Source organism: Dermacentor andersoni, chromosome 3 (assembly GCF_023375885.2).
Source record: "Dermacentor andersoni chromosome 3, qqDerAnde1_hic_scaffold, whole genome shotgun sequence".
Classification (NCBI taxonomy): domain Eukaryota; kingdom Metazoa; phylum Arthropoda; class Arachnida; order Ixodida; family Ixodidae; genus Dermacentor; species Dermacentor andersoni.
The window spans coordinates 16,668,356-16,684,155 of record NC_092816.1 but is presented as its reverse complement, the minus strand read 5'-3'; the positions used below and the strand labels follow the sequence as shown (position 1 = coordinate 16,684,155).

Here is a 15,800-nt window from a genome sequence, read left to right as displayed (position 1 = left end):
CCACCATGAGAAGCAAGATGGCGACGCCAGCGGCGACCCTCTGCTTGCGCACACGTGCGGGGAAGGCCGGTTCCTTGGCCCCCGTGATTGGGTTGCGCTCGACGTGCGATGCTCTGGCAGCGAATTCGGGCCGAGGACGCTCCTGCGGGATGAGGTCAACAAACTGCGTGTTACTTGCTACTGCAGTAAACTCCAGTGGATCGTAATTGTGCTCAGTCTTATTTGTAAGCGAGGCTAACAATTAAAGTCTCACTTTCGAGCGGCTGCAGTCGCGCGGCAATATTGCGCGTGCGGGCTTCATTCACGATCGGAAACACGCTTTTATGAAGCACGTATTAAGCAACAGAAAGCTGCATCGGGAGTTTTCCATGCTTTACTGCAGTTTTCTCATTGGCATTTTTCGTCTGAATATATTATTTGAAAAGTCGATTAATTAATTAATTAAGGCTAATTACGTAATTAGGCGCAGTGCAAAAATAACCTGAATCCCTCTAAGGGACGGCAAACAACATTACCTTAGTACTGTCTAGCTACGTGGCATTTGTATATGTTTAAATCTTGGTGCATGATAGTTGGGACACCCTGTATACAGGGCGATCAAAGCTTTATGAAGTTTTTAGAAATCGCCTGTGGAAGATAGCGTAATGCTTGTCCTTGAGGTGGATGATTTGAAGAGGCGGACATTACTAGCACGAGAAATCGGAAGCATATGCAACTAATTAACAAAAGATCACCAATGAACTTCTTAATGAATTACTTTAGGGCACATATATAGGAGTTAATTCATTGTAGCCGGGGAGCTCGCAAGACGGATCCACTTGAAATGAATTTTCAGGACGACACCAGTTTCGACATAGTATTTCCCAAAGTGTGGAACAAAATACATGGGCGTCCCAGATACTTTTGTGCTTCAATCCATAAAAGAGCGTTTTGTTAAAAATGTAAGTAGAACAATAGTGCGTTTACGGCAAGTTTTACAACGCATATCTCCAAACTGGTGTCATTCCGTAAATTCATTCCAAGAGGATACACCTGGCAAGCTCGCCGGCTAGAATTCGTAAATTGCAGTATGCGTCGTAAGATAAATAATTTATAACATAATTAGTAGATTTCTGTTAATTAGCTGAATGTTTTTCTACTTCTCGCGCAAGTAATAACCACCTCTCTGCATAATCCAGTTGAAGGATTAGACTTATCTGCAACGTGCTATCTTTCGCAAACTCCACAAAACCTAAATATTATATAACTGAGGTTTTTTAGCGCACGAAAATGGACGAAAGACAGTGGAAACACAGTGGAAAGACGCGGACACAGCGCTGTCAGCGTTGCCACTGTTTTTCGTCCCTTTTTGTGCGCTAAAAAACCTCAGTTATGGAATACCAACACGCCCTAACCTACGCTCTTTAAATATTATCATCCTGTGTATTTACTAACACTACACATTTTTTAACGCTGTCTCGTTTACTGCATGCTTTCTTCAACGCTGAACTGTGGCTTGGAGCAGACTGTTATAAGAAAAGCCAACTGAAAAAAAGTGCTGTTTCTTTCGTCAGGGCCTCTGCGAAGAAACCGAAAGAAAAGAAGGAACATGGCGGAGGTTTTGTTACGTTCGACCACCACGAGCAGTGATGATGCGTACTGTTAATTGTTGTGCACTTCGCTGCGAATCTGCAGCCAGTCAACTAACTGCATTCGACTGCTGAATGTTGCGATATGCAGGGTAAAATTAAAATTGCGTACTTTTCCAGCACTGCTTATTTAGGATATATTTTATGCCTAAGAATTTAACGGAATAGAATAGAACAGAATGTGCACACAAGCAAACAACAGAAATGTCGTCGAACTGTATTACAAGCAGTGTCGGGGACAGGGCGCCCTACCGTGCCACTATGGTGGTTACCACTATGCCACCATGCACCATGCGTAATGCCACCATGCACCGTACTCAATGCAGAATGGTGGCGCCATCTGCTCGTCAAAAAGCCACACTAAATTTGGTGGTGTAGTTAGTGTGCGGCAGATGGCAACACCATACGGGCGCGGTTCAAGGAACTCTGATTGCTATTCACTCTCCATTACGCAGGCTTGCTCGATTCCCGGCGTTCTTGTTGCACAACTCCGCAGAGAGAGAGAGAGAGAGAGAGATAGAGAGAGAGAGCGCGAAATGCGTAGGAGGACAATACAATTTGTTAAATGCCACATCTGACGTTCGTAGATAGAACTTTGGAAATTCTTTTTGATTGGACACAAAGGTGGGTTTGGCGCCCGAGTTGGGTAGCTCGATCGTTCGGCGGCATGGAAATTTCACCAACGTAGAGAGATAGAATAAGAGGGAAAAAAAATAATGATAATAGAAATAATGAGAACCGCAATGAAACATTTGTGCTTCCATCTGTGCGAGACCGACGTTCCCTTTCTCCACATACCTGTGAGTGTTCGCGTGCGGGCTGGAAATAATACTCTCCCATAATCGGTAAAAAAAAAAAAAAAAAAAAAAAGGGAGAATTGAAACAGGAAAACGCGGAACAAGCCTGTTTTCGTTTCGCTGTCCTTTGGTAGAAAAGGCCGCATTCGTTTCTCCGCAGAATATTGCGAGAGCAGTGCCCCTGCGCATGTTGTTCACTTTTGTAGGATTTCATGAAAAATCAAGAGGCCAAGAATATTTTGCGCGGGTCGATAGTCACGGTGGCGATGTTTCCTGTTTCCAAAAACTTGGAGACTGACAAAGAAGCTTGAGAACAAATTAAGGACCGCGCAAAGAGCGATGGAAGGAAGAATGTTAGGCGTAAGAGCGGTGTGGATCATAGAGAAAACGGGGATAGCCGATATTCTAATTGACATTCAGAGAAAAAAATGGAGCTGGGCAGGTCATGTGATGCGCAGGTTAGATAACCGTTGCGCCATTAGGGTTACAGATTGGTACCAAAAGAAGGGAATTGCAGTCGAGGACCACAGAAGACTAGGTGGGGCGATGAAATTAGGAAATTCGCGGGCGTTAGTTGGAATCGGTTGGCGCTGGACAGGGGTAATTGGAGATCGCAGGGAGAGGCCTTCGTCCTGCAGTGGACATAAAATAGGCTGCTGCTGCTGATGACCTTGGTTTGTCCTATGCCAAGTTTCCTTCTCACTGATTTCATACTGCGTCCGTTTTTTACGGCTTCCTCAGTCCTTCTCTCGTTATAATTTCGAATATCCCTTATTTTCTACTTGTTGATCAGTTTTAACAGTTCCGCGAATTCTATCATATCTCTTGGGTAGGAAATGTTAATTCTTTCTCGTTTCTTTATTAGGTCCTTTGCTACTTAGGAGAGCTTGCCTACTGGTTGCCTTGGTGCCTTACCTCCCACTTCAATTGCTGCCTCTGAAGTCAGCCTATAGTTACGGTTTTATTAATTACCTCTATGTCATCTTCATCTATCTGTTCTAAGGCTGCATATTTGTTGGCAAGTAGCAGCCTGAATTGGTCTGCTTTTACCCTTACTGTGTCTAAGTTGGCCTGTTTCTTCCTTACCAATTTTACTTATTCTCTGTTCAAATTGAGGTGAATCCTAGACCTCACCAACTTATGATCACTGCACGCCGTTTACCCTACCTATCACTTCTACATCCTGCACTATGCTGGGATAGGCAGAAAGTAGGAAATCAATTTCATTTCTTGTTTCACCATTAGGGATTTTCCAGGTCCACTTTCTGTTGCTATGCTTCCTGAAGAAAGTGTTCATTATTCGCAGCTTATTGCTTTCCGCGAATCCTACCAGCATCTCTCCTCTAGCATTCCTAGAATCGACGCCGTAGTTGCCAACTGCTTGTTCACCAGCCTGATTTTCCCCCACATTTTCATTGAAGTCGCCCATTACTACAGTATACTGAGTTTGCACTTTTCTCATCTCTAATTCAACATCTTCATCATCATCATGACTGGATGTTGGAGCGTAGGCTTGTAGTACCTTTGTACTACCTTCTCATTTATGCTGTAGAATTCGTCAATGTTGCCCGCTATGTCCTTATGGATTAAGAACCCTACCCCGTATTGCTTCTTATCTTGGAGACCTTTATAACACAGGAGATGGCCGTTAGTCAGCACTCTATAAGCATCACCAGTCATTCTAATCTCACTATGGCTAATGATATCCCAAACAATGCCTGATAGTTCCTCAAAGGGTCCTGCTAAGCTAGCCTCACTTGACAGCCCTTGTGACAGGCCTGTTAAAAAATAACAAGAAACGCCGGCTATAATATATACGTATATGGCTGTCTAAACAAGAACGCGAAATATCAATCATTGCATATTAACATTACGATTTAACAAGTCTGTCGTAAACGATCCTTTAGTTATGTGACATCTTACTTTCTTACGTTTAGCTGATATAGCCTTCTTTTTAAGGATATGTATAATTTTCAATTCTCCTTAGCCCGTCATCGTTGACTCGGCCGTCATGAAAAATGAAGCAAAAAGGAAAAAAATAGTGACCGTAACGTTACTTTGTATTATTATTTTACTAAATAAATACATGTCTATTGAAGAGGTCGGGGCGCTTCTCAGAGGTTAATCTGTAGCCGTGCAACTAACCTGCTATTCCAGATGTGGAGTACCAATATATGCCTCACGTATTCATCTCCAGATCTCACGGGGTCCTTCACTCCTTACTTGTCAGTAATTTCCCTTCTTACGAGCTGCCGTAAAGCGTGCTTAGGCGCACACACCGCGCTCGTTCGCATTGTTGCATGCTCCTCCATTGCAGCATGGTCAACAGCATGTGAATAGTTACACCCGATGAAGCAAAGACAGAACTCGCTTCAGTATCGCGAATGCTTCAGCCTTGAACTCTCAGGTATTCTGTCTCAGATATCATAAGTGTGTGTTTTAGACGTGCGTAGGTTTTACCAGGCACTTAAGTACTCTGCGCCGCCAGCAATAGAGCGTTCGTGGTTTCTGGAAAAGCGCGGTTGTGTTTGGTGAGCGCTGTCAGTACTCGCCCAGCACGCCTTAAACACTCGGTATTTAGTCTATATAGCTCAATTTAGGTGCGGAAGCTTTATAAGTCTCTGAAGTCCGACGTCATTGATGCACCTGCGAGGCGATCAAGAGCATGTACCACTAATTTGGCTGTGCCTGCTTGTCACTGCCTAGCTTTACTATAATTGTGGGAAATTTACTGCAGAAATGAAGGAAAAGCTATGGGGGTGGAGCTTCTGCATGTGTGTTACCGCGCCAAGTAGTGCGGCAGCATTTGGGAGCGCTGTTCAAGTACAACCTATAAGCAGCGCTTTTGGCTTCTGGGAGCAGACGCTGAATCGAAGCAGCATCCACGTGCGACGGTTTCACGTTTGCCCACGCGGAAGGGAAAAGGTGCAAAATAAGTTAACTAGCTTGAACGCTCGATGGTGTGTCTTATTTAGCCGTTGTAAACAAGGTGTTAATGTTCTCTCGTCGCCAGTTTAAACAAACGCGCATGAAAGTGCAGGACTACTTTCACAAGCACTCTCGGTTGTGCGTGCGTGTTGTCTATGCGAACAGCAAACGCCATGAATTTCAGAGTTGCACCTGATGAGGTTTGGCCTACCTCTTCCTCCTCGAAATCCATGCAGTCCCAGTGGTGGGCCAGGCTGGCGGACTTCCTCTTCCAGTACTCGAGAAACGACACGGCTGGGAGGAACACACGGAACAGACCGTCAGCGCATCTGTCTCGGGAAACGTGCGTCAATGCATGCTACTTCCTTAAAGAAAGCCCTTCGAATTGTTGCCAACTACAGCAGTGGGAAAAAAAATGGAAGTGCTGATGCAAGTGCGCCCTCTGTTGGTTTTGTGCGCAGACAACATTAATTTGTGAGCCCTCCAGCAATGTACTATCCGCTGGCGTGCATGCCATGGCTTTTCTTTTCGTCAAGGAGCGGGCACCGGGAGCGCGTGACACGTCATTAACAGAGGAGTTGGTTGCCCAGCGATGCTGGTCAGATACTTTTTCGGAGCAACAGTTCCACAGGTGGTAGTTGAGTCAGCTGCAAGTTCTACTAAACTGCCGCTGTGACCGCGGCCGCCATGGGTGAATTCACAGAATATACCGAGCGCACCACAGTTAGGGTGCATGCGAGTGCACCTGTACTTATCGCTCTGGCCAAGATGGTGCCAATATTCAGTGCTTTCTCGTCGTACTTTGATGGAGCAGACAGACCAGGCTATCTGCATTGTGAGTTTTGCCACAGAATAGAAGAAACTAAAGTAAGTATAAATATATATAACTCTACAATTCAAGATAAAATTGATGCGCTTAGAAGAACGGCTGTTATTCTATCCGTTAGGATACCGCTGCAGGCATCATTTAAGGCAGCAGCGGCGCATTGAACCTCGTGAGATCCGTCTAGAAAAATTGCATTATGGTGCTTTACATGCCGAAACCACGATCCGATTATGAGGCACGCCGTAGTGGGGGACTCCGGAATACTTCGGACCACCTGGCATTCTTTAACGTGCACCTAACACCTGCGCGGGTGTTTTCACTTTTCGCCCCCATCGAAATGCGGCCGTCGTGGCCCAACACCATAGTCACTAAGCAACCACGGCGGGTTGTGAGATCTGTCTATCAGTATAAGTATATTCACTGCAATATCATTTCTTATCTTGCTCTTTGTTGACGGCTGCATTATATAAAAGTTCAGTTATATATTGGGCTCATGCCGTGCAGGTAGAATTGGAATTACATGACTAGAAATGAGCCCACGGGTGGAAGACTGACCCCAGAAGGAGACGAAGATAGCGTAGAAGACGGTTCCCGGGTGATCGAACAGGTAAGTGATCTTGGTGAAGATGCAGTTGTCGCTGATGTACCAGTAGTCGCAGCCGTACTTCTCGTCACAGCGCGGGCACATTCGGTACTTCTTTTCGCTGTTGCACACCTCGTTCCTGCGGTTTCAACAAAGGTCGTCGAATGGCAGCCTGCTGTTTCGACGCTAGCTGGCTTACTGGTGTTAGCAGATGTGAATAGTAGGAGAAATTATTCAAGGAGAAACTATTCTGGCAGCGCTTGCAACATAGCGGGCTGCTCTGCCGTCCTTCCACCTAACTTCCCGTTTATCAAATGGACGTTGGTTTGACGGAGTCCGTTTGGAAACCAAACCAGAAGGTCTACTTTTTCGTAAAACACGTTTCGACGCAGAAGGCTGGCAGTTTGACCGCACAGATTGGCGGTTCGCTGACTCAGAGCACTTCCATTAAAACAAGACCAAAAGAACAAAAAAGTAAATAAAGAAAAGGGAGAGGTTCAAGTCATGCACTGTGAGTGTGAGCGCCTTTATTCTGTTCGAGGTGTTCGTCTCCCGAAAAGTAGAGCCCCGCTCAACACTCATCAGGAGGGCGCTCCTGTAGTTTGCACTGTTTGCCGTGCATGTTATTACAGCAGGTGTCCGTAATGGATTCTGCTAGAGTTCCACTTCAGAAACAGAATTGAATTTTATGGGTTGCAAATGGAAGGGAGACCACGGAACGATGGCTTGAAGAAACACTAAGGGCGAACGTTAAATCAGGCTAGACGGTCCAATAAGTCTTTTGGAACTTCAGCGCTTTCGCTTGACGGAAGAAGGGAGGGATAATCATTAATAGAAGTTGGGGGGGGGGGGGGGGGAGCTATCAAAGCAGACGTCCACAAAAGCTGCAAGGTTGACTTTTCCTCTAGTTCGCGCATGCACCTTTTATTCACTTTTTCTAAGTCTATTAAAATTTAAGCAGTCACATGTTTCCGCTGCTTGCGACATCACAGTGAGGTGTTTCGGAAATACGAAGGCTGTATCGCTAGCGACCTTTAGTTAATCTTCCAAACGAAAACTTTACTTTTGGTGAGGTAGTTATAGGGTAAACCTGGATACAATCTGAAATATAGAAAGCAGCGTGCATTCCAACTGCTTCGTTTCACTTATAAGGAAAACAGAAATATGTGTTTAAACATTACTGAATAAAAATGTAAGCAATATGGGCACTTCAGCATGCGCAGTGATTAACACATATACTTCCAAAATAGAAAAGCTAGAGTTAACGAATGATTAAGAAACAAAAGACAATAACAACAAACACGACTAGCGTCACTGCGACGTGTTGCTAATACTTTGAACACCTGCCCATTTTATTAAAGAAACTCATTTGCATGTGACATCTAAAATGTGTAATTTATAGGCTTGTTTAGCCTGACACTTCCCTCTAATGCCCCCAATTTCTTAAGAGGCTTCTCTGCGTTGCCATGCTTGTGGAGAAGTCGAATTACATGGACGGATGGACTGATATGTACCAGCAGGGGTTTCTATATAAAGTAAGTGAAGTCTGTGGTCAAGGACGAGGTCCTGTAGGTAGAGGTGCAAGCACTTCACATCTGGAGATAACGACGATGACGAGGTCGGCTAAATGTCCAAAGTACTCAGTGCGGCACCATGCCTACGCCCGCCGAAGACTGAGAGCTCTGTTCTGGTAACAGACAAAAAGCTTAAACTCGGGCACTCAGCACGACCTACCAACGCACTTGAAAAAATACCCTTGCGACACTGGCAGCTTCGATACTCACCGAAATAGATTTTAGTCGAAGCAAAAAAGAGAGAAGTCATAAGGGAAAGGCATGCAGGTTAACCAGACCGAGTCCGGTAGGTTACCCTGCACTGGGTGGAGGCGGAGGAGGAAATAAAGAGAGAAGGCAGGGATGTTAAACAGAAATGCGTCTGGTTGGCTACCCTACTCTGGATACGGAAAAGAGGAAACGGTAAGAGAGGGAGGGAGGGGAGGGTGAGGAAGGCCCCGGTGAGCTCGCGCACACATGCGGAGGGCCTCAGCGAGTCGCAGGCGCTCACATAGACCAGTCACCATCAAGAATGACAAAAGTGCCTTCATAGCTTTGTGGGCCGACGAGCGATGGGGACGGTCTTCAAATAGCACCTGCACACACAACGGCCGATCGTCCAGTCGTCGCAATGCGATAGATAGTCTTTCCGACTGGAGGAGCGTGAGCAAGTGTAGGACGATAAAAGTCGAGCGCGTTTTAAAATGATATGTGGCAGTGCACGATCTGCGTTGAGTTGGATCAGCATCGACTCGAGCACGCTTGAAAATAGAGAGATAAATGTGATACGAAAGGCAGGGAGGTTAGCCGGAAGATAGATATTCAGTTTGCTACCCTGCACTGGGGAAAGGGTAAGGAGAGACAGAAAGTCTTAAAAAAATTCACAAACATGGAAAGAGAGGGAGATTAAAGAAAAAATAAAGTACGCTTGAAAGTGCAGCTGTGAGAGTGGTATAAGACACTGGTAATCTCTGGAAGAAAAAATTAAAAAAAATCCACGCAGTTAACAGCAGTAGTGAAGACAGAATATAAAATTAACCTGCTAACTGTGGCAGTGTTTAAAGCATTCCTGTTAATATACAGTGTAAGCATGTTACAATAATCGATAAGTGCTGAGAAATATTAGCTTCTGTCGAATTAGCAAAACGAGACGCTTACGTGGGGCCATCGTTGCTTATGGTGAAGATACCGTAAAGAAACACGAGAAAACCCATGGCGGCAGCAGGCAGTAGCCAGCCAGTGTAGAACCCTGCGGACAGATGATAAACGTGCGAATGAAGCTTAAAGAACCCACTAGTATGCGTAAGTGAACGCTGCATGCACTAGAGCATACGCAACAAGTTTTTTTTAGTAAGTTGGACTTTGCCACAAAAATTTTCATGTGGAGAAGCGTGCCTTAGGGAGGATAAGTTAACACACAACGTTATCTTACTATATAGCATCTTAGCTTTTCAGAACGCTTTGCAAGTCTGTAGCATGAAATTCGTTGCTTCATGTGCAACGTAAATATCAGCAAGCATCCAAAAGAGTGATGGGCTCCTTTTACGTGCGCTCAATGTATAGAAAGTGGTCTCAGTGTGATGGCATTGTTCACGTTACCCGAGTCTGCTTCCACTCAATACAGCTTCTTCTACTTTTTCTTTAATGCACTTAACAGCGGTAGAGAGCTATATGGTTGAAAAGCATTTCTGTTTTGCAATGCTCTTGGGAAACTGTGAGTGGCAGTACGCGCGAGTTCTCGCCTGTCTGAAGGGTCGAGAAGTGATTTCGGGACGGGGACATATACCGAATAAGCATCCCACACTCACCGAGCCAGGCGAAGTAGATGCCAATCTTTTCGCCGAAGTACTCTCGGATGTGGTCCAGCGGCTGGCACTTGTACCAGCAAGACCAGCGCGCCCAGTACTCGTACAACACTTGACGCCGGTTCCACGTAGACGGTGGCACGTTGCCCGCAGGTTTTCGGTAGTCGCCCTATGGAGGCACCAGTGAGTTACAGAGCTTTAGCCACGGTAACGTACGCCAGTCACTGTTAATGTAAATCTAGAGACAGATTTTCCCGGAGAACTGGAGACTACCTTGTTTCAGACAATTCTGGCTAAAATTATCATACGTTTATGATGATTGTTTCGAAGGATGAAAGAGAGGTTTAATAGATCTCGAAGACGGGCGGCATGCCTAGCATGCTACTCCAGGCGGATCCGATGAGAAATGAAATGGTGTGCACAGTTCACAACACAGATACGTAACATACACAAAGCACAACACTAAACTAAATGCTCTCATTGTGGCGAGCGCATCTAAGTAAACACAAATGTACCTTCGTTATACGCGAGATTCACAGGCAGCACTAGTCCATGCGCAAAGGGCGTGTCTGTTCAAATGATGGCACTCGCAAGTTGGTTTTCCCGTGTGATATTGCGTCAGGCACTTAGCCACATCCCGACATTCGTTTGCAGAATCAGCACAAGGAAGGCATAAAATCGTTTATGGGCAAAAACGCACTTATTTTCAAGCTTATAGCGCGTGTTCAGTCTTTTTGGCATATCCACTGCTATCGCGCCGACGCCATTCGAAACAAGTTATGACTGACGGTATTTGTGGTCGGTGCTGCTCGAGACCTCCAGCCACGCATAGCCGTTTCACACGCTTAGGCGGGAGGAGCAGTGACAGATGCAAGCTCATTATGCGCGTTGCCGCGTGTCTTACGCTTAGCGGCTTTGCGCGACATCCCCACGCCATAAGCAACCGTGTCAACACCTTGCTACCGTTCACCACGCACGCTGAGATTACCCAAATGGTTATCGGAATTACCAAGAGATTTCAGACAACCCTTCTGCGCCTCGTAAAATTTTGCGACAGGACGATGTAAGAATATGGACCAGGATCGAGTGGATTGGATGTTCAAAACCACCCACACTAAACACCAGACCTTCAATTTCACATGGCAGATAACACGGCCAGCGATTGCATAGTATAATAGTTCTTTGTCAGCCTTTAAAAATTTTGAAGAATCTCGAAGGAGACACTTTCCATGGCAGCTGCGCTCAATCTTCGCCCTATTTTGATTTCTGCGGCGAGGAAGGTATACGCCAAACTTTTTGAAGCACGTCGTGTTCCTTCTGAGTTGCAGGTACTTCCTTTCGGTTCTTCTCTTTTACCACAATGTCCACTTATCTCATTATTGCTGGGCGATATTAAAGTGCTAGCTACGTGACGGACAGTGACCAAAGTTTGCTTTTCTCATGTGTGGATGCGGGCAAAAGGAACGCATGATCGAACATACAAATGAACACACTTTTTGCATGCACGCTACTGAAGAGAGAAAAGATACGCAAGCATGATTCATCCAACAACGACAATGCGCAGGATCCACCTGGTCGAAACTCGCACACAAGAAAGAAAGGCATACTTCGAGAGATATCACTGTAGAACGCTATATAGTGTGCACCTGCAAACACGTATATATATGTTGACGGTACGCAGAAAATATGCGCGAAGGGAAGTGAAACAAACACCGGGCTGGACGAGTGCTGGACAGATCTAAACCTTTATCCGTATAGATATGATCGATGCACAAGCAAGAACACACAGGGAGAGCGAAATCGAAAAAAAGCAAAATGAAGAAGAAAGCAAACTTATGACATAATATCATTAAAACGGCATACAAAACGAAAGAGCAAAACAAGAACAAGGTAAAAGCGGTAGCCAACGTTTCGACAAGTGGACTTGTCTTTTTCAAAGCGACATACTCTTTCCTCGGCACACAATATATGGGAAGGGTTCTTCTAAAGGGGAGAGGGGTAATGCGGGTGGTTGAGACAACGACCGAAGGTGTGCTAGCGGAGAGGCTGTATACAGAACTCAAAAGAAATGGGAAAAGAATTTCCATCTCCCGCCTTCCCGGTGTTTTCCACAGGAAACGACAGGGATTGCAAAACGTGCGCCGCCAGCATGCTTCTATAGCAATCGCCGCCGTACAGCCGCCTACGTATAAAGTCGTACGCGTACCTCGTGCAAAGGGAATGCGGCTGTGTAGACTCCTTCCTCGATGAGTCGGTCGATGCCAATCTGCGCCTTGCGACGCGCTCCGTAGCGCGCCGTCTGCAGGATCTCGTAGGCCACGCACACCCGCTGCGTCACCGTGAAGTACTCATCCTGGTTGTCGCTGCCCAGAAACCTGCGCTCCAGCACAAAGTACGGCTATGTGTCAGGGCAGAGCGACCTTTATATTATGCTAGACGGGCATCGTTTGAATCAGGTTCGTGTGAGAGACCACGCCTCAAACCTTTAGCGATTTCCTTTTTGAGCCATGAACATAAAATACGGGAAAATGTGGCGCGCGTAAACACGTAAGATGAGACGGCTACAACATCAGACAACACTGTTGCCTGTTCTTTTACTGTAGGCAGCATATGAGGTTTGTTCTTTGTATGGTGGTCGAACGACCGAACTTGAAGCTTTGCTGAAATTGATCACCTTTTTAGGTCATTTACTGTGCTTCTTCGTGGTTATACGTAGAAAGGGTAGCAGCTAGGGCACTATCTATGTGAAAGCCAAGATGCCGACGGAGGCACAGAAGCAAGATTTGTCAGGCACAAATCTTCACAAGAAGCAGTAATCCTACAAATGGGAACGTTACACATGTGGCTGGAAAAGGAGGCGAAGAAGACTGCGAAGAAGAGGAAAGACGAAGTTTTAAGGAGCAAGCTGCTTTGTGCAAACTATACAAGCCGCCTTCGTGTAATCGTTAGGTTAAAAGACTTGCCGGCCGACACAAATGATATGTAGCGCACCTGTCCAACTTGGAGCGCTTGAAGGTACAGGTGTAATAGTCGAGCGGCTTGTTGGGAACGTCTGCCTCCATAATGTTTGGGATGCGTAGCGCCGCCAGCACACCCGCCGACCAGTTGACGCTCGGATTTGGGTGTGCCTGCGTGCGAGCAAGTTTGTGTGCATAAATACATGGCGCAAATCGCGTCATAGTAAGTAGCCACCGAAGCGCATCGTAGAGCACATCGTGAGCACTTTCTAAGCAGAGTTATAGAGAAAGCAACTGACCGTTTCCGACAAATCAAAAGGAAAAGTTCGTGACAGGTTCAGGCAAACATTCTTCAATATATATATATATATATATGAATAATCTTTTAGAAAGTTTCTACAGACATAACACCAAATTGTTTATCATCATCACGCTTCCTTGCCAAAAAGAGTAGCCAGATTATCTTGATAAAACGATCGCAGTGATAACAACACTCTTAAGCTAAAGCTGCTATGTCTAATAATCACTGCGTTTTATTATTATAAACATTATTTTATTGACGTGTGGGCTGTCTGCGAGGCCGCATATTAAAACGTCATGAGTGTAATTATTCGCCCCTCGATTGTTATCCATGTTAAGCTAACTCGGTTACATCAAGACCCAAACCCTTCATTTTTCATGCTATCGGTCCGGAGTAGCATGCTAGGCATGTCGCAAGGAAAATCTCTTCAGGATTTATTAAATAAATCCTTATCTCTCTCAAACAGTATTCTATTGACTAGCAACGTAGTAGTAGTAGTAGTAGTAGTAGAAACACTTTATTATATACAGAAACCGAATGGGATTCTACACCAGTCACTCAGAGGAAGTAGGGGAGTGAAAAACGGAGTTTGTGCGGCTGAGTGGTGCCCCTATTCCAACGCCCCACTGGCACGGGCCATCCGTTCAGCTCGCTGTATTAGTCGCAGCTGACCTTCCAGGGCCAGGCTAGACAGCAGCGCCTGCCATTCGTTCCGTGTGCCGTTTGTTTCGTGTTCTTCTTCGTGTTCTGCACAATCCCATGAAATATGAAAGAGTGTTGGTGTTGCACCACACTGCGGACACGTGTCTCTATATGTAGGTGTTCGTCTGTAATCTTCGCAACATGGCTGCCTCGGCAACTCTCATTTAGCCGTGCGGGGATGGATAGATTTTTCTATTTTCTCTAAAGCTCTAACGGTAAGGGTGTAAACATTTTTACAGTGTAACAAGGGTCTAGAGGTGTAGGGTCCTCTATTGCAGAGTCCGGAGTGGCTCGGTCATTTGTAAAGTCTCGAGCTGCCTCGTCCGCGTGCAGGTTCCCGGTGACGCCCTCGTGCTCCGGTGCCCAGGTCACAGTTCGGATCTATTCAACCGTGGGGTCCCATCCAGTCGCGACAAGTATTCGGAGCACCTGTGCTCGAATTTTGCACCTTAGATAGTTTCTGCAAATTTGATGTGAGTCTGTGCTTATCGTTAACAGAGCTTTTCGCGTCCAGCCCTCTTGTATTGCGAGGGCAATTACAAACACTTCCGCCTATGTTGTAGAGGCGCGATCTATTGAAGCGCAGGCAAATCAACAATCTAAACGTTATCAAAGGGACACGCATAAACCTTATTATGCGCTGATCGGTTGCGTAACAATGTTACATCGCCTTAGTAAAACACTTGCTTCGCCTACCACGGCTATTCTATACAGTATGCATTGTTGCGTAGGCCGTGGACGTTTTACTGTCTACAGTTGACTAGTTGTCACCTGTAAACTAGCTCCAAAATTATTTTCGAACCCTCTTACAATGTTGCAAAAAAATTAAGTGATCTGCTTATGCAAGACACAATAATGAATTTATAAATTCAAAGCGTAAACGTTAAGCCGGAGTGAAAGCTACAGCCGCTGCAGAAGTTCATCGGATCAAATGAAGGCGTTCGCCTGGAGGGATGACAGTCGTGTCACTTTCACTCGGGCCACAAGCCTGCGAGTATAAGGCTGAGTACTTTATGCCTGCTCTCATCTCTGGCAAGGGAGAGGAGCAACTGCTGCCGCCGTTCGTCCTTCCAACTAGTGCGTGCGCTTGTGTCTACGCGCGCGCACAGAGACAGCGCCGCTGTTCCCACCTGTAGCGGGGCGCGGAGGCAGAGCTCCTCGGCGTAGCGGAGCAGCACGGGCCACGGCACCGAGAGCTTGATGAAGTGCGTCGACTTGTTGTCGCCCTCCACCAGCTCCTGCGCGCGTAGAACGTCGTACTGGCCATTACAGCATGCCACACTGCACGCATGCGACACCATGAAGAGCTATACTTAAGAGGCCATTCGACTAACCTTTCGTGTCTTTAGACCACGTTTCATCCCCTCGAAACACTGTTCTCGTGCGTTTCCATGGATTTTCAAAGCGCATTCATCGGCGCTGGCTAGCATCTCAAGGCCAAGTTGCGTGCATATACGCAGTCGGCCACAAAAGTTTACGGGACACGGGATTTGCGAAAAAGCTCCATTCCCACCGATGCGCGGGTACAAACAGCCTCGAATTCAAAGTTGCGGTGTGAAGAGCGTAACGTGCAGTAGGCTCTGCAACGCGTACATTGATACTGTGAATTACGTGTGCCACGCCTTAACACAGCAGAAATTCACATTTTCTTTGGAAGCCCTGTCCCGTATATTTTTATGGTCGAATGCAATGCTAAGCAGTTGGCAAAAATTTTGAATCC

The 15,800-nt window shown here is 46.0% G+C and overlaps 1 protein-coding gene across 5 annotated transcripts in view; it reads right to left on the bottom strand.

Annotated features, from left to right (window-relative positions):
• The window catches only part of LOC126520156 (anoctamin-7-like), a 130,266-nt gene that overhangs the window by 22,264 nt on the left and 92,202 nt on the right, over positions 1 to 15,800 (bottom strand). For all 5 annotated transcript variants that reach the window (XM_050169227.3, XM_055065572.1, XM_055065571.1 and 2 more), the window contains 8 exons: positions 15,211 to 15,318; positions 13,112 to 13,248; positions 12,327 to 12,495; positions 10,124 to 10,289; positions 9,474 to 9,564; positions 6,735 to 6,901; positions 5,565 to 5,647; positions 5 to 142 (listed from right to left, as the gene is read on the bottom strand). In XM_050169227.3, the coding sequence (XP_050025184.1) occupies positions 5 to 142; positions 5,565 to 5,647; positions 6,735 to 6,901; positions 9,474 to 9,564; positions 10,124 to 10,289; positions 12,327 to 12,495; positions 13,112 to 13,248; positions 15,211 to 15,318 (1,059 nt within the window). The remainder of the gene's footprint in view (positions 1 to 4; positions 143 to 5,564; positions 5,648 to 6,734; positions 6,902 to 9,473; positions 9,565 to 10,123; positions 10,290 to 12,326; positions 12,496 to 13,111; positions 13,249 to 15,210; positions 15,319 to 15,800) is intronic.